At 41.5% G+C, this 21,528-nt stretch overlaps 1 protein-coding gene across 1 annotated transcript in view; it reads left to right on the plus strand.

Annotated features, from left to right (window-relative positions):
* The window catches only part of LOC148027179 (WD-40 repeat family protein / beige-like protein), a 116,419-nt gene that overhangs the window by 20,562 nt on the left and 74,329 nt on the right, over window positions 1–21,528 (plus strand). The window contains exons 3-7 of the mRNA XM_087691728.1: window positions 7,807–8,574; window positions 8,670–8,804; window positions 9,876–9,980; window positions 10,098–10,214; window positions 11,627–11,703. Coding sequence (XP_087547854.1) covers window positions 7,807–8,574; window positions 8,670–8,804; window positions 9,876–9,980; window positions 10,098–10,214; window positions 11,627–11,703 — 1,202 coding nt within the window. The remainder of the gene's footprint in view (window positions 1–7,806; window positions 8,575–8,669; window positions 8,805–9,875; window positions 9,981–10,097; window positions 10,215–11,626; window positions 11,704–21,528) is intronic.

The raw sequence follows: 21,528 nt of genomic DNA on the forward strand, positions 1-21,528 counted from the left end.
AGGTCGGGAAAGACACTAAAAGTAATGTAGGTCGGCTGCATTTAATACAGTCGATTGGACTGCAGCTGTCCGACTGTTGCAAATTGGCCGACTGTGCTACGTCAATTACCACGTGGCACTTCTCTTGCACCGATCACTTGGTGAACTTCTTGAACCAACCGCTCTTGTTATTCCTGTTTGTCCAGGGGCTCTAACACCCCCTCTCAGATCTTGGACACGGCAGAAGGCTAAGGGATCTAGAGTGTTGTTGAAGTAAAGCTTGGGGAAGCACCTTGGTAAACAAATTGGCAAGATTGTCCTTTGTCTTGCAATAGGCTAGGGAAATAGTCTCATCCGGAATCTTCTTCCGAATGAAATGGTACTAGATCTCAATATAGTTCGTTTGAGCATGCCAATTGTCTATATCGTAGTGTCTGCCAAAGGAGAATTGGAATGAGCTGTAGCCTTTCAATTCGGGTCCATAGGAGTTGTAAGAGACTTGCATCCCTCCATCTCACATGTAGTCAAGAGCTCTTCTACATAATGTTGCTGGGAAATAAAGATTTCCCTTGGAGTTTGATAGATTTCATGACCCAGAAAGAAGTGAAGAAGTCCCATATCCGTCATCTCAAACTTCTCAAGAAGTGCTACATTGGTCTGCTCGACCATCTGAGTATGGTCACCTATCACAATCAAGTCATCCACATAAAGGACAAACAACACATGACCTCCTCCTGAGGTGTGTATATTCAACCGGGGGTCGGCTTTGGAATGCCGATACCCTAATTTCTCCTAGAGAAATGAGTCAATCTTCTCCCCGAGCACTGGGAGTCTGCTTAAGGCCATAGAGAGCCTTCCGCAACATGAACACCTTACCATCAGAAGAACAAAGCTTGGAGGTTGCTCAACATAGATCTCCTCCTTCAACTCCCCAGTTGGGAAGGCAGATTTCACATCCAGTTGATAGACCGGCCATCTCCTATGGCTAGCCAAGGTAATAACTATGCGAATAGTGGCCATTTGAGCTGTAGAGGCAAAAGTATCATGGAAATCAATGCTTGGGTGCTGTGCAAAACCTTTACAAAAAGGCGGGCCTTGTGTTTGTCCAATGTGCCATCATTGCGGTACTTGGTCTTGAAGACCCATTTGACTCCAATGATCTTCTTATGAGGAGGCTTTTGCATGAGATACCAAGTGCCATTCCGCTCAATCGACTCCAACTCTTACTCCATCGCTTTCCGCCAATTATCATGCTGTAAAGTCTCCTTCACGGAAGTAGGTTCCTGATCTTGCATGACACGAGTCATCATACAGTAATTAGTGTAAACAAACTCAGTGTGGTGTGCTTAGTTCCGTTGAGAACGTTGTGGACCATCCTGTGGTTGCCACTTCTCAGGGACCCCCTCAATCCCTTGCATCACGAAGAGTGTCACAAGCCCAACGAGGAGGTCAAATCTCAGCCCGTTTCTCTCAAGCTGTTGAAGTTTCGGGAAGGTCAATCTATAGCAGGGGAGTAATTGGTGAATATCAGTGGCGGAGAACTAAGTTCCTCATCCGAAGAAGAGTCCTCAAGAGGCATAGGCTCTAGAGGAATAGTTGTAGGGGCCGAGTTGTCACCCGGATTTCCAAAAGCGTGGTGTTCCTCACCTCCCTCTGAAACTAGAACTTTCACGAACCGAACATCAGGGCTTGTGTAAACATCCCGCTTAACAAGATCATACAATCGATTGAAACCAGCCTTTCTTCTTGGAATGGGTGGTGATAACTTGATTTAAGAGTTAATTACAACAATAAAGAAATGCACATAAAATGAAATACACACTTTACCATAACATTCTTGGACAATAGACACCCTATTGGCCCCAAAATTGGCGCCCCTTGCGGTATTTCTTTAGCTTTCATTCAATTGGAAGGAGTACAACTTGAGATTCTTCAATCTCCTCCTGCTAACCAATTGCTCTTGCTGTCAAAAATGACCAGCAAACCTTTTGGGTCATTTGCCCCTTGATTCACCCACGACTCCTTCTCCAATTTGACCCTTGGCTGGCCAAATGCTGCCCCAAATCAATTCGGGATGGGCTGGCTCCTGAAATCCCTTGATAATCTTCAATTATCAGCTGCTGATTTCAGTCCCTTGAGTTTTCAATCTCTAGCACGGATCCCAAGGTGTCTGCTAAACCCTAATTTTTGCTGTAAATTAGGGTTTACTGCAGAAATTACAGATCAGCCCACCAAAAATGGCTGAGATCTCCTCCGAATGGCTAAGAATTGCTGAGAATGGCTGAACATAGGCTGAAGGAGATGAGAGAATGCTGTAAAGAGAGAAAATTCTGAGATTTGTCGGGAAGAACTGATCAAAATCAGTTGCTGCCCTACTGTACCAGTCCCAAACGGATGCACCAATAACAATAGGAGCATTAGAGACTGTGATCTTCAAGAGAAAGTGTATCAACAGTAATTGCCAACTTCCCAAGGTCAAGAATATGCAATCTCCATCACCAAAATGGTCTCCAATGGCTGGGAATTGGCCCCAAAAGCTGGCAGCAACAGCCCAACACCTCTTTCCAATAGCTCCAAAATGAAAAAACGAGATTTCCCTCTTCCTTCAGCCCTATTGAGCCTTTCCCCCACTTGCATGGGAAAGTTTTGCCAAGTGGCAACTTTCTTAATCCATTTTCAGCAATTTTCAGAATTAATTAATTCTGAGATTTATTTCAGCCCTTAATCCATGCCCAGAAAATTGACCTTGCCCATCCAAAAATTAATTGGCTAGGCCATTTGCAACCCAAAGTAATCCCATGCATTAATTGACCCTTGGACAAGCATTAATCCATTAATTAATACCTAGTCCCTAGTGTCACCACTGACACTTAATGGTCAATTAATGGTCCTAGGGGCAAACTGACACTAAGATTCACCTAGAATCTAACAAGTGTAACTTGTTACAACTTTTGCCTTTGATACCCATCTTTTTCACAGGGTCCTTCAGCCTTCAACTGTGAAAAAGTAGCTTGCACCCCACATATGCAACACATGTACAAATTTTAATTGCACATTTGATTAATCATTTAATCAAATGTCAATTAAACATAACCAAAGCATCAAATTTTCATGTGACACGATAGCCTTGAGATTGCGAGCTATAGCCCACACACACCTGTCTTTTGGAAGCCGCTTCAAATTTGTCATGCTGTGTCTTTAGGATGTGAACACAGGCATCACACCCAAAAACCGTGAAATAAGAAACATCTGGCTTAGGCTCAAAGTACGCCTCATATGGAGTTATGCCAACAACAGCGGAAGTAGGGGAACAATTAAGGATGTGAACTGCAGTAGCCACAACCTCAAGCCATAGACACCGAGGTGTCTGATGATGCTCCATCATGGTACCGCCATCTCGATCACATTGCGATTCTTTTGCTCCAAGATGCCATTCTTCTGAGGGGTGTTTGTATTGACAAACTCCTGGTGAATATCATGATTGGTACAAAAACAATCAAACTCATTAGAAACAAATTCTCCACCCTCATCCGATCGTAAGGTCTTCAGCTTCCTGTCCGATTGGTTCTCCTCAAAGAGCAACCAATCCTTAAAGTTGGAGAAAGCCTCTGACTTCAGCTTCAATAAATAAGCCCATGTCATCTTGCTGTAATCATCCATAATTAGCATGAAATACAAGTTTCCTCGAAGGAACTCTGTCTGTATTAGGCCACAAAGAATGGGCATGCAAAAGCTCGGACTAAGTTTGGGAGGTAAGAAAAAGAGAAGTCAAGGTAGAAGAAGACCGCAACTTGTAGACTCCATTCTGCTCATAATGTGAAGAAAAAACCTATTTCGATCCACGATTGAGAATCGGAAAAGAATCCTCATCAAATTCGACCAAAAGGCCGAGGGCACAAATCTTGTGCATCGAAAGTAGATGGTACCCCAAGGTTGGCACATAAAGTACCTCGGATGTATGGGCACCGCCATGTCCATTTGGAATAAGGTGCATGTTTCCGTGTCCCTGAATAGGAATAGACGAATTGTCACCAATGAGTATCTGGCCATGTGAAGGATGCAAATGAGCAACACCTGCGGAAGAAGAAGTCACGTGCCGAGAGGTACCACTATCAACAATCCTCTCTCGAGTATATGGGGCTGTCAACGCAACATCAGAAGCCGTCATGTTCGAATCCTCAACTACCTCCAAGTTGAGGAAAGCAGCTGATGAGGGAGCAGCCACCGCTTCGGAATCCTTTGAAGATTTCTCCTTCTTCTCCTTGTCAGGGCAATCCTTCTTTTAGTGACCTGTTTTGCGACAAATGTGACAAGTAGACTCCTTTTCTTAGTTCTTAGATTTGTCCTCCTTCTTTTGGTCCTTCTCCTTCTTTTGAGAGGATTAACCAACCAAGGCCTTAGATTTCGAAGCATCAGTACCTACTCCTCTTGGTCCAAGACCATAGGAACCAAATCTTTCCACCGAAGAGTCTCAAACAGCCCTGAAGCAATCAAGGCAGAATAAAAACCATTGAAACGGGACAATAACTATGAAAGAAGAGTTATCACCATGTCTTTAGAAGTGATCACCTTTCTTGTGTTTTGAACTTGCATTTGAAGCTAACTTAGCGTGTTGATATGCTTCCGCATAGAAGATGACTTGTTGACACTTATGGTCCGCATCTGCACTTCCAAAGAAACTCGCTTCATGATGACAGTCATCCGATTGTACCTCTGATCAAGCTCCAACCATATCTCCTGAGCCACCATCAAATGCTCAATATGAGAGAACAATTGTAGTACATGAGAGAAATAAAAATGAGTGAATGCGAGCATTGAGTTTATCCCAATGTGCTTGAGCCTTTGCTCTCCACCTTATCACCGGAAGAGACTTTGGACTCATCTCGCAAAGAAGGATATGAATAGCTTTCATAACAAGCTCGGCCAAATCATAGGACTCCAGAATGGCAAGCATGATGACCCGCTAGGTGCGGTAATTCTCGCCATCGAGCTTTTGATCTGATGGAAGAGCTGGTAAGACGGGCACCCTCTGGTCCATGGTCGCCTGAAACTCTGTCTTGGCCTAAGAAAATATTTTCACCTATAATGCCTACACAAAATACAAAAAGTAGCCCCCTCTGACTATGAAAATACAACTTGCTAGGGCTCTTGTTCACTCGTCCCGCTCCTTCTTTACCCGTTGAAGGCGATGAAAAGGTAAAATCTGCACTTGAAGGCCCAAAACACAGCCTTCTTCCTTCTCTAACAGCAAAAACCAATAGCAGTTTCAGCAAATCTTCTCCTTTCTCGCACGTCCACGCTAGCCTCAACCATTTTCTAAGGTGCAGCCCTCCTACTCACACTTGAACGCTGAAAACGCAGCCTTGTGTCACACTAAAATCTCCTCTTCAGATTGGTCCATAGTCCTTCAATGCTTTGATACCATGTCAGGGTGAAGCGATGCGGAAGCGAATGACCAAGACAAAGAGTGAACAGAGATAGAAGAGAGCGCCGAAAATCTGCAGTGAAGAATGCTGTATAAGGATGCAGAAATATACACGGGTGCAGAGCAAATATCAGCGTATGTCTCCACCTCGAAGATCTCAGCCTCCGTGGTCCCCGAGAGCAATCTCCACGGTCTGTAGCCTGAAATCTGTGAAAATCAACTAAGAAAGAATGCTGAAATTAGGGCCTATAAATAGGCCAGGAAAAACACGAAAAATAATGCAGGTCGGACTGGATGGCAGCTGTCCGACTGCACTGTCCGGACTGCTGCAAACTGACTGACTGTGCCACGTCAGTTGCCACATGGCACTCCTGCGCGTGTCGCCTGCTGAACCTGCTGAACCAGCTGCTCCTACTGCTCCTGCCTGTCCAGGGAATGTCCAGCTCTAACACAAGGATACTCAAGAGGGGTAGTCTGGACTGTGCAGGGCAGAAAGATGAGTCAGAGATTCCCCAAAAAGCAGGGAGGAAAGTGTTGTACTTGAACAGATCCAAATGGTAGCAGGTGGCCCACAAACACTCTATGTTGGGCAAGCTCAAGAAGCAGCACAACTGTGTTGATGGTACAGAGGCTGTAGGACACCAGTGGCACAGTTGGAGATTGCAAACACAGCTGGTATGATCAGTTCTGATGGCAGTCTGTTATCCTTGCATTTGTGTGCAGGACTGCAACAACAGCAGCAGAGGACTCCGTGGTACACAGAGCAGCATTGGGCAGAGATGTGTCAGACTTGTTTATTGTCCTGGGGGCATTGGTGTGATAAGCTGGCACAGTAATCTGGGCAGAAAAACAGCATGTTGGGCTGGAAGCACCTGTGTGCAGCAGCAATAGTAGTGGCTGAATTGGGAACACCAAGGTCTGGAACAGTAATGCCAGGGGATGGAGCAGTTGCCAGGGCTGATGTAGGGTATGTGGGATGAAGAATGGCCTGATCCTTTGGTGAGCTTGGGTTTAATTGAATTGAATCTGTAAAAAAAAAAAAGGGGCTGTATGAGAGCCAAATAAATTGGCCACTAATATTGAGATTATTTGAGTCCTAATTTTTGGTAGCTTCATAAAAATGAGGAGAGTTTTTTGAATTTTAAAATATGAGGGGACCTGAAAGAAAGGCATGCAATCATTAGCTCCAGCCCAAAACCAGTCTGTGGGAGGTAGGTAGGACTTAAGTTTTCAATTACACGGATTAACAGTAGGAGGCTTTTTTCTTGTCAAAAGTGGCCCTAGTGTCTCCAATTATGGATTGTGAATGGATCATCTCCAACTTCTTCATACCACACAGACAAGCAGCTGAGACTCCTTGAGGAGGATGCCAGTAGCTTGAAACTGCCACACAAAAATGCAAGATCCGTATGCCAAATTTACAGATAATTGTTTCATTCAGCTGCCTAAGTACTTGAGCATAGTCAACTTACCATATCCTGATTCAAGGGAACCTCTAACACTATTTATGTATTTGTCTGCTGGATACCACAAGAGGACTTCCATTGTATGCCCTTAGGCATACTCCAGAAATGATGCTGGGTGTAGTGGAGAAGGTTATAGCATTTTTTGTTTGTTACTTGTAGTAGATTGCAAGCTTGTAGTCATTGTTGCTCTCTCTCTTTCCTACACCTTCCCATAACAAGATATTCCATGAAACAGTTGGAAGCACTTCATTTGGTCTCATAGGCTAGCTTGGCCCTTTATAGATGCCAATACATATTTGTTCATTCTTTCTTGCATTCTTATGAAAGGCTGGAACTCTAAGACTGTAGGCTAAAGTTCAAGGAATGCAGTCTGCATGCACACATATTTTCACAATGTTAGATAATCTGGCTTACATACTGGTCCAATCTCAATCCTTAGTGTCCTCACTACTGCTGCTGATCTGACCTTTGCTAGTGGTCTTACACACAAGCACGTGCACACTCCTGAACATATGTGCGTGCACATGTGCACACACAAGACATCTCCTTAAGTTTGTATATGTCTCCGTGTTCCTCAGAGCAGATGCTCAACCACATCATCTAGAGAAAGGCTAGTTGATATTCGATTCTTAAGTTGTTTGATGTGAATTTGTGGTAGGGTAAAGGTAGGTCTGATTTCGGCCTTCAATTGTTGGTACGTAAGGTAATGGTATGCAACAGCTGCTAAATTACGTGGCTGCAAAATGACCTTCAGCCATAGCTTTCCTTAATACAGTACCTTTGTTGCTTTGCAGCTTGATACAGTGCTTCTGTTGCTTTGCAGCCTGTCTTATTTGTAAAATGTAATGTCCCACTATATTAGTAATTTTTTGGGAAGATGCAGTTATGCTCCCAAAACTTGTCTAAGATTTCTCTGTTTGTTGCTTGCTTTGTCAGGTTGCTCGGGTTCTACATCTTCTGTACAGGTTGGTGGTTCAACCTAATGCTTCTAGAGCAGCTATTTTCGCTGAAAATTTTCTCTATTGTGGTGGGATTGAGATGCTTTTGGCCTTATTGCAACGGGAATGTGAAGCTGGTGAAAATCCTCCTTACATGCACTGGCTGGAGAGGGAACAGGGTGAGCTTGAATCACAACAGAAAGAAGATGATAAAAATGAGGCATCTGAAGTGAGTGACATCGAACAAGATGTCCATGTTCAGTTGGATGCAGATGGAATATCCCTAGTGAAAATTCCAAGTCTGCCAAAGACACCGGAAAACATTGCAAGATCGGAATCTTTGGAACTGGGTGCTCGAATCACACGGCAGCTGACTGGGAGAAATTTAGGTGGAATAGGCTTGTCAATAACTGCTGACAAAGCAAAAAACAACTTTCGAAATATTGACAGTGCTGATGGCGTTATGGTTGGCATCATTAGTTTGCTTGGGGCCCTTGTTGCAGGAGGCCATCTGAGACTACCAAGTTCATCTCTTTCCTCTTCCTCAACATTGAATGCTCCACCAAATCCAATATCAGCACCAATACAAACATCAGCATCAACACCAACATCATCAACTGTGATCTCCGGCGAGCAGTTTCAAGCTTCCATTGATTCCAGTGGATGGTTACTATATGCACTGCAGAAGGCTTTCCAAACGGCACCAAAGAGGCTTTTAACTGACAGTGTATATGAAGCATTATTGGCGGCTGTAATCCGGTCAGAGGTGAGGTAGACTTTGCACTCACTTGAAAATTTTGTAACATGTGCCATTTTACATATTTTTCCATTGTTGATGCTTTTCATTTGTTTGTTTTTCAGGCAGCTACGCTCTCCTCAGATGATCGGTTAAATTTATATGATTCTTTCCATAGTTTTGAGCATACACAGCTGTTGTTGGTGCTTTTCCGTGCCCTTCCTTATGGGTCTAAATGCTTACAGATTAGAGCACTGCAAGTGAGTGATGCAAAAAAACAAAACTGGTTAATTCTGTAAGAAATTATTTGCTGAGGGCTTTATGTGTTTTGATCTAGGTGGTTAATCTGTTGCTGAAAGGCACTGCATTGTTGTCATCCTGTTTGATATACAGTTCTACATGATTAAACTGTCTGAGATGATTGCTTTGTCAAAGGGTTGATGTTGTAACGAAATGGCGCTCTCGTAGGTGTACGATGCAAGAGTTGGGCTATAATTTTTTGGAAACCGTCTTTGTTTTTAGTTGTCTGTGCTCTCAATGGCTCTGAGTCCATTCTGATTCAACTAGATTACAGTCTCTATGTTTAATCTTTAAGATCTTGACTGCTCATACAACACACACTAGTTTTACTTTAGATCACATGAAGTAGCAAACATGCTTTCTCAGGATCTGTCTCAGCAGTAAACTGCAGGAAATGGCATATCCCACCTTTTTGAGTATGACACTAAAGCTTTTCAAATCTTGTTGGCCTTGTGCGTGAAAGCAATTTTTTTACATGTTATTTATTCTCTGGCTTGTTCATGTTCTTAGACTACTTATGGTGCAAAATCCGACTATAGAAGGTAGTTGTTTCCTTAAAAACGTCACAACCAGTTTCCACATTATCTATTTGAGAATGGAACCACAATGTGTGACCCTACATCTGGCTTCTAGGACGTGCCTGCTTTTAAAGTAGGGAATATCATCTTTCACTGAATGGTTGCTCTCAACTTATCAAATCTCTAGAATCTACTCTTAGTATTGTAAGTGGGTACATTATATTGGTGAATGAAGTTTTTTAGTTTTCCAAGTAATGGTGTTAATGACTTCTGTTGTAAAAGTTATCTATTGGAGTGTTTGATGTGTTTGGGAATAGGCAAATATGAGCAGGTTTTACTTCCATGTTGCATCTTAAGAGTTGTTAGATCCTTGTTCTTTATTTTTTGCTTTATGATGATTTTAGTGTGGCTTGTAAAGCATCTTCAGAGGTGGTATTGAGATGGGTTTGATGATTTACGCTGCTTCTAAGAATTGGATTTTGAAGGTTTACATCAACATGATACATATTGTAGGATGTCTTGTTTCTGGCTTGCACTCGCTCAGAGAACCGCACAATCTTAACTGCAATGCCTGAATGGCCTGAGTGGCTTTTAGAAATCCTGATATCCAATTATGAGGTAAATTTTGAGACTTTAATATAACACAACAATTTAACCCTTGTAATTTCCTTGCACTTTTTCATCTTTTTTGGGAGGGAGGTGAGTCTGTTTACTCTTGTCTTGCAATGTTTGAAGGCTGCCTCGTTGAAGCTTCAAGAGGTTGGTGCAAGCTCCGGTGAAATTGAGGACCTTGTGTACAATTTTTTGATTATAATTCTTGAACACTCCATGCGGCAGAAAGATGGATGGAAGGTATTTTATTAGTTTAGCAACCATTTTGAAATCAGCTTCTTGTTTCGCAAGTTATTGCCCGATTGGCTTTTGTTAAACCGAGGTTTAAACCCTGATGTACTTAGGAATATTACTGTTTGATTTGATTTTTGACTGTACGCCTCATGTATTGTTGATGAAGGACACAATCAGTGTCCAATTTGTATAGATTGAATTGCAGATGGGTGTGGGGAGCATACTTGGAAGAAAATTGAGTGCAAAATGTGCTTTCATCTAATACCTTAGAAGCATTAATAGGACATACATCTGGGAGTTGGGTTCATGATGCGCACACTGGTTGCCATGGCTTCATCTTTCATATCTTGCACCTATAGCCTTTCTTGGCCTTCAATGAGATTACAGAGAGGTGTGTGAATCAACCTCGTTTCACTGGCATATGTGTGTCTAGGGTTGTTGGAGCTCCTACTTCTCTCCTTTTGTCATTGCTGCCCATTGCGCTTCATGTTGGTTGTGCTACTGGACAGACTGTTGTAGGGTAACTCGTTCATATCAAACTTGTCACCACATGGTCACTTGTGCCAACCATTACCCATAGTCACTTGTGCTAGCTTCTAAATCATATGTAAGAAAACAAGCATTCTGTGCATAGTGCAAATTTTGCGCATCTTATCATTGTTGGAGCTTCTTAAGAGGCAACTCTACCCTTGTCCTACTTGATGTGTCAGAGTAACGGGAAGGCAGTGGATACTGGAGATGGACGAGCTAGTACTTGTTGAAAGCATTTTCTTTTTGCTGGCATACACAACAAGAATATAAGACACATGGATATGGATGTCTCTAATTAACTTCCATTTACTATATACTACATGTGATTTAAAAAAAAAAAAACTAGTGTGATGTTCCTATTTATATATTATTGAAACATATTTTCTGATTCTAAAGTGGTTGTCATATGACCAGACATCTCCTAATTGATGGGCCATGATGAGCTTACGCTGACCACATCAAGGCCATAAGTTTGGAACAGTCACCTATATGCTCATCAATGTGAAGTGCATTAGTTGTGATTGTTGTTCTCACAGTATTTGACTTTGCAACTGCTTGCTTACTGTTTAGTCTAGCGCTCTAACAGTCCAGGCATGTATAAAATGTTAAAGGACTTTGGCAGCATATATATCGTCACATTATGAGAAGTTATTGTTATTAGGAGGCTAGTAATCCCCTCTCTGTAGAATGTTGATAAACCCCCCTCTTCAGAATCCTGATTCTTGGGTTCAGGCTGCACATGCCCAAGTCTTCGTGTAGAATATTTGAAGATGTGGAACTAATATGGTCCTTATTTTTTCCCCTTTCCTCTGCATGTTTGAAACATTTGAGATTATGTAGAGTTATGAACATGTGAATGACATTTCATTTCATTATTTATTATATAGGACGTGGAATCAACCATTCATTGTGCAGAATGGCTAGCAATGATTGGTGGAACTTCTTCTGGAGAGCAACGACAGCGGTAAGTCTTCATCATTCGAAAATCTAATCTCAAATTGTGTTTTAAGTACACAACTTTTTGGGATCTGTGCAATTTGCCGATTTATACTCATGCAATTATTTGCACAACTGAAATTTATCAAGCTGCTGATTTATGCTTATGCATTGATTTGCACAACTGAAATCTATCAACCTCATCAACAGGAAACATCAAATAAAATTCATTCCTTTGAGGTGTTGTTATATATTTTGTTACTTTTGTTAGTTTAGATGGACAAAGTGATCAGCTAAGCATCTTCGTTGTTCTGATAATTATGACTTGCATTTAAGGCTGGAAAGCTTTTAATCCAGCAAAATATTTTGGCTTTCAGCGGCCCCCCCCCCTTTCATTGTGTTAACTTTTTTTGACCCTTCTTTGCTCTTGTTGATAATATAAAACAAATCAGAAGGTTTTATTTATTTTTAACAATATTACGTTGTTGTCTTTAAGGGATCTGAAAATGCAAGCAGATCGCTAGCTATACTTCTAAACGGATCAGCTGCCCATGTGTGAAATGTGCTGTTCAGCTAAAAGCCCACTAAATGAGGTGCCCAACCATAAGATGTGCAAAAATAACTGCTAACACCCTCTATCAGAGCATGGGTGATCAGCACAATAAATTTACAATGATAGTAACATACAAATCTCTAGGAACCAGCACCATGATCCATACCACAGCAGTGAGTCTGTCAGAAACCTGTAACATTATAGTACATACAATGATGACAACAACAGAAACATGGATACCCAAGCCTTGCATGATCAAGACAATACTATGTGCCTTGGAGAGGACATTGGTGTTGATGTGGATCATACTTGAACTCTGATCATTGGGATTGGTGAACCTTTACATGATTTATGCAAGTGAAAGGTAGCATTTAGATGAATCCATGGAGAGAGCTGCCTTTCATGGGCTGAAATGTGTACGCCAGCTCTAGACCTGTGTTTATGCTTCTGACTTTAGGAAGACTTCTGATATGCATTGTGATTGCATTCACACTGTCCTAAATCAGATGATATACATTTGTTGCTGAGAGAGAGATTACAGTCAGCTGAGCTAAATTTGGTTTTCTACGGGAAGGAATATCTCTTTGTTGTACATGCTTGACCATATGGAGTAATGGGCTACTTCATTTGTCTTTAGACATCACCATCAGATTCTGAGATGCTACAAGTCAGAAGAATTCATTGAAACAAATGAAGTTACCCAATTTTTTGTCAATGTTCAGATTTCAGATTGACCACATGCCATATGAGCAGATGTCTCGTCTAGAAGACCATGAATACTATCACTATCGGGTATCATATAGATTTAATTGCTATGAAGTACATGTGCGTTTTAACTTGTTTTGGCCAAGTATATTAAACTTTTTGATATTGGCATTTGATGCCTCTTTTACTATAAATAATGGGTTTCTTTTAAGTCATCACAAGCTATGTATTGTGAGGAATTCAAGGTAAAAAGTGATAGATGAATGATTTATAGTACGATGGAAGTGATTATGCTCCCTGCTTGGACTTTAGAAAGTCATTTCCTGTTTACCTTGGATGCAAAGAGAGAGATAGAAGTACATGTGATTTATGTTGTTTCTTGCAAAGTGAAATTGACGGACATACATTACAAGTATTGTTGAAACCTTCACCAATTCCTAAAGCACCATGGAGTGTAATAGTTATTGGGTTTCTTCATAGATATACTTAGAAAACCTGATTTGACGTGATGTCATATTGGACTATTGGGGATAGACTTGGTAAAGTGGCACATTTTATTCCTATGAAAAACAGGGTTGGGGTCCAATAGATGGCCAAAACCTATTTCAAGATGCATGCTCTTCTCAAAAGCATTCTGGGGATAGACATTCCAAGCAACCAATTTATTTTGAGAGTTTTCTTCAAAAACTTTGGTAGCAATTGGGGTTTTCATAATCAGGAGTATGTCTGCCCCCCCTTCTTTTTCCCCCTTCCCCCTTCCCCCTTTTTCTTGCTTTCTTCTGCAGAGTGCCTCAGCTTGCCTATCCTTCTCCTTCTGCTTTTTCTCTTATCTCCACAGCTGAAAGCCCCTTGGGATTTGTATATGGAAAACCAAAGCTGCTGCCTGTTATGCAAACAAAGGTTATATTGTTACTTTTGCAAGTGTCTTGATTAGACATATGGATCAATTGTTGATTCAACTGCACGGAGCCATTTAGATGTGTTGGGAAAATAAAGGAAGGCTGCAGATAAATATCACTATTAATGCCCCGAACAACGTAGTATGCTTAACAATTATGATATTCGCTTGTTTTCGAGATTTAATATAAAAGAGAATGAACACTTAAAGCTGACAATGAAAATTACTCACAAAATTACAGCCATGAAAATGTAAAAGTAACGGAGACAAGATTGAGGGTTGAAGATGGGCAACAAACCACCCCCTCCCCCCCCCCCCCCCTCCCCCCCCCCCGAAGGAATGTATTTCTGCTCAATCCAAGTCCCTTAGAGAAGAGCTCAGTTACAATCAACCTGAGAGTGAGGAGAAGTAATTCTCACTCTCACAAGATCATGCAAAGATGTACAAACACACATGCATTATCGATTATGCAATGATAAGAACTGATTTCTTTATAGTATGAGAGAAGAAAGAGGGGAAAATCAGCCTTTCTCCATTGTTGATCAGCAATACATGGATAGGGCTTGCTTCTTGTTGCTAAAATGGAAGAAAGAGCTCGAGAAGGAGGTGCTGTAATGAATTTACAAGCTTGTTGTCCTGTAAAACAGCAGTGATAGAAGAGGGAATATGGAGGAATTTGATAATGGAGAAGTGGGGGATGATGATGGGGATGGATGGGGTCAGTTTCTGGCTATCTGTGGGTGGTGTACATGAGTTTACAGCAAAGAAAAATGATGTTGAATGAAGAAAAACGAGCTTTTATTTATAGGAGAGGGAAGAGCTAGTACAAAAGGGGAAAGTGGAGTAGCACAAGACAAGTGTCCAGCCACATGTCATGAGATGTGACAAGTGGTGGGACACTTGGAAACTTGTGTGACAAGTGTCTTGACACTTGTCTCTTCTCTATGGCCTTCCTTTTTGGGCTGAATACTGTCAAGAATAGAAACAACCAAATTTCGTAAGCACAGTTAGAGTACAGAATTTACTATTTTTAGAATGACATCCCTATTTTTTAGGACTAGTATTTTTAGGCTAATTTGAGGCTCCTAAAATTTAGGGACCTCCTAAAATTTAGGGATCTCCCAATATGGGTGTCATATGAAAGCTTTTTCTGTGTACATTGCAAAAACAGTATCAGAATCTTCATGTGACTTTCCTATGCAAAGAAATGTGCATTTCAAGCTTTCAGCCCACACATGTACATTGTACAAGCATTTCATGATCATGCCATCTTGTTGATTGTAATTGTCTGTTCTGGCGGATCTAGCCCACACTTCAAGGCATCAATCCTCTCTGTGTGCGAGTCTAATCCTGATATGCGTGAGTTCTGGTCACAGGCGCCCAATCGGGCCATATAGGTGGAAGTGTGAACTATCTTTTCTCTAACCCACCGCGTGGGTCCACCATAACCTGTGACCACTCATCAGTGGCCAGCTCCAATGCACTTTTCTTTATATCTAATTAGTGCAAAGGAAACAAATTTAATAAATCATTATATAGACAAATTAATGAAAAAGGATACAAATTTTGTTTCTATAGAGTTGTGACAATCACAGGGTATAACTTGTCGAGCCGGTATTATGGATCGTTTAGGAGAAAGGAAAGATCAATGGCCTGGCCTTTAGATTGGCACTGCCCAAAGCTGGATGAAATGGAAAATATATTTCAGCCAAAAAGTTAAGACTCCCATAAGAAAGCTTGCTAAAAGAAAAGATTGTGAGAAAGTGTCTGTGAAAGTTGATGATTTATCCAGCTACGGATGCAAAATGGATGGATGAGGACCAACTAAACGGTTATTCAATGGTAGTACAAACCTACTCACATGGGCTTTGATTGAGAACAATTGCTGTTCGAAGAGCGGCCTAATGATGTGATTGAAAATCCCCAAATTCAGTTCAAGTGAGTTCTAGGAAATGTGCAATTTTGAGGTTCACGTTGTATAAACATTGCGGAAAAAAACATTTTCAATTGTAAGAAATATTGGTTTCCACTTCTCTTGAAAGGGTTGTAACTAGACATTTAGTTTCCTGGGTGGCAACTTTCTAAGTGTAACCTGTCATGCAATCATTGTGTATTGGTTATACCCTTGGTATTATTGCTTAGTGTGGCTAGTGGTTCTTTTGTAATGTTTTTTAGACATGTCGATCATTATGTGAATGCATTTGATTATGCATTGTTGCATGAGACTTAAGATTTTGTATGTATGAGGTTTGGGCGGTAAGTACTGCTAGGTAAGTTATCTAATCAAGTATTTCATGTGACGTGTGCTTGGTCAAGAAGTAAGACCATTTTTTAAAGGTCTGACATGTCAAGTCATAATTAGAAACATAATGAGGCTCAATGTGTGTGGTAGTGATGAATTTGACCGAGTATGCATGGTTGCATGGCTTGACAAGTGCCATGCTAGAATGAAAACTGAGATAGATGCTAATCTCGAGCCATGGAGAATTATTTCACCCTTTCTCTTACGCTCCACTATTTTGGAGCTAGCCAAGCCCTATAAAAGAAGTCAAGTATCCAAAAGATATTATTAAGTGCCATAAACCCCTTTTTATAGAGGGAATCTCGAAAGTGGCCTTAGCCCCATGCCTTAATCCCCTAAAAAGATCCTATGCCTAGAATCTGGTTCTTTAAAGACCATCCCTAGTATTAAAATGCAACAAACATGGTATTTTGACAGTGGGGTGTCAAAGCACCATCACTTTTAGGAAGTGTTTGTTTACCTCTTTGTATTTAGCTCTTGTTGGAAAGTGTGTTACATGTGCGAACAACAGCAGTTATGATGTATGTGGCATTGGGACAGCCACTATTATTGCTTTAGATGGTTGTGATTTCATGCTTCTAGATGTCTTGTTTGTACCTAGCATTACAAAGAACTTTTTGTCTATCTCTGCTTTTAATAAGCATGGCTTTCAGGTCATCTTTGAGGATGACTAATGCATTGTTAGAGATAGAGAGATGGATTATGCACTTAGGTTGTTTGGCACCCTGCATAAGGGTCTATTTTTGTTGGATACATATGACAGATAGTCTCATGATGCTTTAGTAGTTACTACTATTTCGCTCGGTATGCAAAATGCGGAGCTATGGCATGCCTGCTATGGACACATGAGCTTTGGGAGTTTGATGACAGGTGTGTTGTGTGCTAAAAAGCAAGGGGTTACCTCATAAATTTTGGCTAGAAGGCCTTTAGTGTGCAAATCATGTGTTGAATCGTGCACCCACTAAGGCACTGAAGACGATCATACCGTTCGAAGCTTGGCATGGCAAGAAACCCAAAGTAGACTACTTTCGGGTGTTTGGTTGCATAGCCTATGCACATGTTCCGAAAGAGCTTTGTGGGAAGCTTGATGACAAGGCTGTAAAATGCATATTTATTGGCTATAATTCGGAGAGCAAGGGCTATCGCTTGTATGACCTATGCACGAAGAAAGTCTTTGTCAGTAGGGATGTCCTATTTGCTGAAAATGCTGCATTTTCACATGATCAGTTTCAAATGCCAGCCACCCATGACATTGGTGATGTCTTTGAGGGTCTTTTGCCACTTACTTTGGAGTCAGTGCTTGCTGTAAATGGCAGGACAGACTTAATACGGCAAGCTGTTGCTGTACCATATGCTCCCGAACAGCAGGGTATTGATGATGGTTTGCCACATGCAGTGGAAGAAGCAGTACAACATGAAAGGGCTGCTGTAAATGCAGCCAAAACAGTCCCTAGATGGCTGTTACAGACTCTCCAAGAGAGTAAAATGGATGCTCCTATACCTCAACGTACTAGAAGGGCTGCTAGAAATGTAGCAAATGATGTAGGGGGGGCACATTTATTGATTTTACGGAAGTAGATGATTGTGATGAGCAATGTAGGATGAGTTAGACTCTATTGCCACTAACTCTACATGGGATCTTGTGGATTTACCACCTGGCAAGAAGGCCATTAGCACAAAATGGGTTCTTAAACTCAAACGCAAGACTGATGGTACAATATGGTGAGATGTGTGATTGCTATGGCTGGAAAGTACATTAGTTAGATATTAAGACAACATTCTTAAATGGGGATTTGCATGAGGATTTTTATGTGTCACAACCTCCAGGGTTTATGGTTAAGGGGAAAGAGCACATGGTATGCAAGTTGCATAAAGCTCTTTATGGTCTCAAAGAGGCTTCTCGTGCATGGTACTTCAAAATTGATACTTATTTGGCTAGCAATGGGTTCAAAAATAGTCTTGCTCCCACTATATACATTAAGAATGAGGGAGGGGACTTGCTGATTATTATTCTTTATGTAGATGACATGTTGCTCATTGGACCTACAGAAGAAAAAATTGCAGATTTTAAGGCTGAATTAAAACATGCATTTGCTATGTCAGATATGGGCTGCCTACACTATTATTTGGGGATTCAATTCACCCAAAATCAGCATGGTATCATCATGCCACAGTCACAATATGTGGATAAGCTGTTACATAGGTTTAGTATGCAAGATTCGAAACCTATGTGCATTCCTATGGAGCCAGGCTTAAAGCTGTCTATACATGATGGTGAAGAGATGTCTGATGTTGCAATTTACAGCCAGGTTGTTGGCTGTCTTATTTATCTTTGCAACACACGCCTTGACATTGAGTATGCAGTATCTCAGGTGAGCAGGTATATGCATAGCCCATGGATCATACATTGGCAAGCTGTTAAGCGGATCTTCAGATATTTGCAAGGTACTCAGTCACAGGCATCATTATTTCCTGGGGGGGAGACTTGCACTTACAGGCTTACAGTGATTCAGATTGGACTGGTGATGTAGATATTAGTCGATCTACTAGTGGACACTATTTCTTTCTAGGCCGTTCATGCATTTCATGGCTAAGCAAGAAACAGCCTACAGTGGCTATCTCGTCTTGTGAGGCTGAGTACAGGGTAGCCTTCATGGCAATAGTGAAATGTGTATGGTTGTGCAGATTGTTGGCTGATCTACATTTACCATTGGAGGGTCCTACACCCATTCTTTTAGATAGTCAGAGTGCTATTGCGGTAGCACGAAATCCTGTGTTTCATGCTTGCACGAAACACATAGAGGTGCATTACCATTATGTCAGAGAGAGATGTTATGCAAGAGAGATCAGTTGATGTATGTACCCACACTGAAAAATGTTGCAGACATTTTTACCAAGGCATTACCATGCGAGAAGTTTGAGGCTTTTCGAAAGTCCTTAAACTTGTTATCCTTTGGTGATTGATCATCCTTGTACTTCATCACATTGGCACTGCAGGGGGGTGTTAGAATTTGCTGATTTTATGGGCAGCGCCCAATGTAATTTGTGTGGGGTGGACACTTATTAGTGTGTCAATGTAAGGTGTGTATACCCAGTGTCTTAGAAACTTAAAGTAGTGACACTAGGCTCTAGAGTAAAATAAACCTAACTCTAGTTAGTTGGTGGAAGGCTGGTTTAAACATGAGTTGTACTTTCACTCAATCTTTCAATTCTAGAAAGTACACTCTTCTCTTTTTACTTCAGCTCACTCTCTTGCTGTCATTGTCTCCTCTCTCTCTCTCCATAGCTGGCTGCCATTTTCCAACACTTAGTCTCCTCATAATCCTCTACTCTCTATACATCATTGCGATTAGGGGCATACTTTGTATCACTATTCATGTACGCTTGATCCCCAATAGATGTGGGATTCAATTACCTCATTAAACTTGATGCTCCGAGTTTGATGACTTCAGCTATACATGCTGTCCCCCATGGAAGCTTCAAGGAGAACTTGATGTAAATCCCTGTGTTTGAAGCTTGGTCTTGCTTCCACTCTTGGCTGCCCCAATCTACTCAACAGTTGGAGGTGAGAAATGAGGGTTTTCTTGACACTCAGAGCTTGTTGCTTTGTTAAACCTCATGAAACCTTGATCAAGTTTGCATACAGTCACTGCTATACGTTTTGTTCACTACCCATGCTGATGTGCTATTGCCAAGGTTGCCAAGGAGTTTTTGTTTGCACAATGGATCCAAGTGTGGTAATGGGATGACTAGGCATAGACACGGTCATTGTCGTAGTAGCCCAAGCAGGGGAGTAGGTGCAGATATCCCTGCATTTGAGTGACCCAAGGAGTGTGGATAGGCTTATCATAAACATGGGATGGATATCCTCGTCGCCGTATAGATCCACGGGGCTTGAGGGGGATACCCAACCTAGCCACATTAGGATAGATGTGTGCTCACTTGTAGGTGGATTGGAGATCCATGGTGAACGGGTAGTATTCCTGGCAATAGAACACTAGGATGCTGATTGACATTGAATGAGGGTGTGTGGGAAGGCCTAAGAAGGACCTCACACCTAGAGAGGAGGTAGCTAAGCTAACTTGAGGGAAGGAAAATGAACTTGGACTTAAGGTTGTAGATCCTAAATCAAATGTACTTGAGAGAGAGGGGATAGCAGGTAAAATTGAAGATGTTAAAGTGAAAGCTAATCCTAAGTTGCTAAAGGTGTGAGAAAGAGGCGGTAATTGCAAATTTGATGAGAAGGTAATTGGAGGGATTTGTGAATGAGTAGCACCAAGAACATGCTCACATGAAACAGAATATTAGTGTACTCCTGTGCATTTTTTGGTGTCTAGAGCCTCCTTCGTTTGAATTCACATACTGGTATCGCTCTAGGTCTATGACATCTGGTTCACGTACAATAGAACAAGCAACATAGAGGTGTTTTGGCTCATAAATCAAATGGATCATGGTAGCATGCCCTTGGACTTGAATGTGATGAAGATGATGGATTGCCAATCATCCTGAAAGTGGTCTGCCCTCCTCCAGCTGAGAGGTGGCCAACCTCACCAGCTGGATGCCCCAACTGATGCACTTCTTGACAATGTGCCTTCAGGAAAATAGAGAGAAGATGGAGGAATATGCGGAGGATACAGCTCAGGATGCCCTTTTTGTAAGGATTCAATATACTCTTCGTTTGTCATCCGCCCAAAATTTGGTCTAGTTGGAGGAGAAGAAGTGTTTGTGATGGAAAAATGGGGTGTGACGTGAACAAGAGAATGCACAACAAACAATAACAATGAATGAACTCAGAAACTTAGAGAATGTCATACCTGTTACTGTTCCATTTTTCACCGTGAGTTCTGCTTTGCTCTGATTTCCAGTGTCACAAAGAAGTAACACTTGAGAGATTTGCAAGAGGGGAGATATATGGCTAAGCTACTGTTATAACACAAGGCAATATGAACCATGGATTTAGAGGATACCAATAACCTTGGGGCAGGGCACGTTTCTTCTCCCAGTCAGTGCTATCTCTAGCAATACTTCAGGCTTCTCCTTAAAATGCTTGTCTTGTGCTGTCGATCACTTTTAACTCTATTTGCATGGCTTAATCTAGTTACTTTAAGCTGTAGCCTAAAACTAGCCCCTGGAAGCACTTCGTTCATGTGCAGGTAATAGACTATTTTCCATATGTTGCTGTTTGTCTAGTCTACTGTTCCTTTGACATTGCCCTCTTCGTGGTATTGCCATGGGGATGCATTTCATTTTGTTGCTGCTAGATAAAGCCTTGTTTGTTGGATTGTTGACAATAATACCTACAGCTGGATACTGCAAAATGGATTCATTCCTTGCAGGTGATTGTTTCTACTGTACTTCCTTTGATTCAGGTACTTCACAAGTCAATAAGTTGCGT

The sequence above is a fragment of the Lygodium microphyllum genome, chromosome 13 (assembly GCF_053477565.2).
Source record: "Lygodium microphyllum isolate KBCC chromosome 13, Lygodium_microphyllum_v1.1.10, whole genome shotgun sequence".
Classification (NCBI taxonomy): Eukaryota; Viridiplantae; Streptophyta; class Polypodiopsida; order Schizaeales; family Lygodiaceae; genus Lygodium; species Lygodium microphyllum.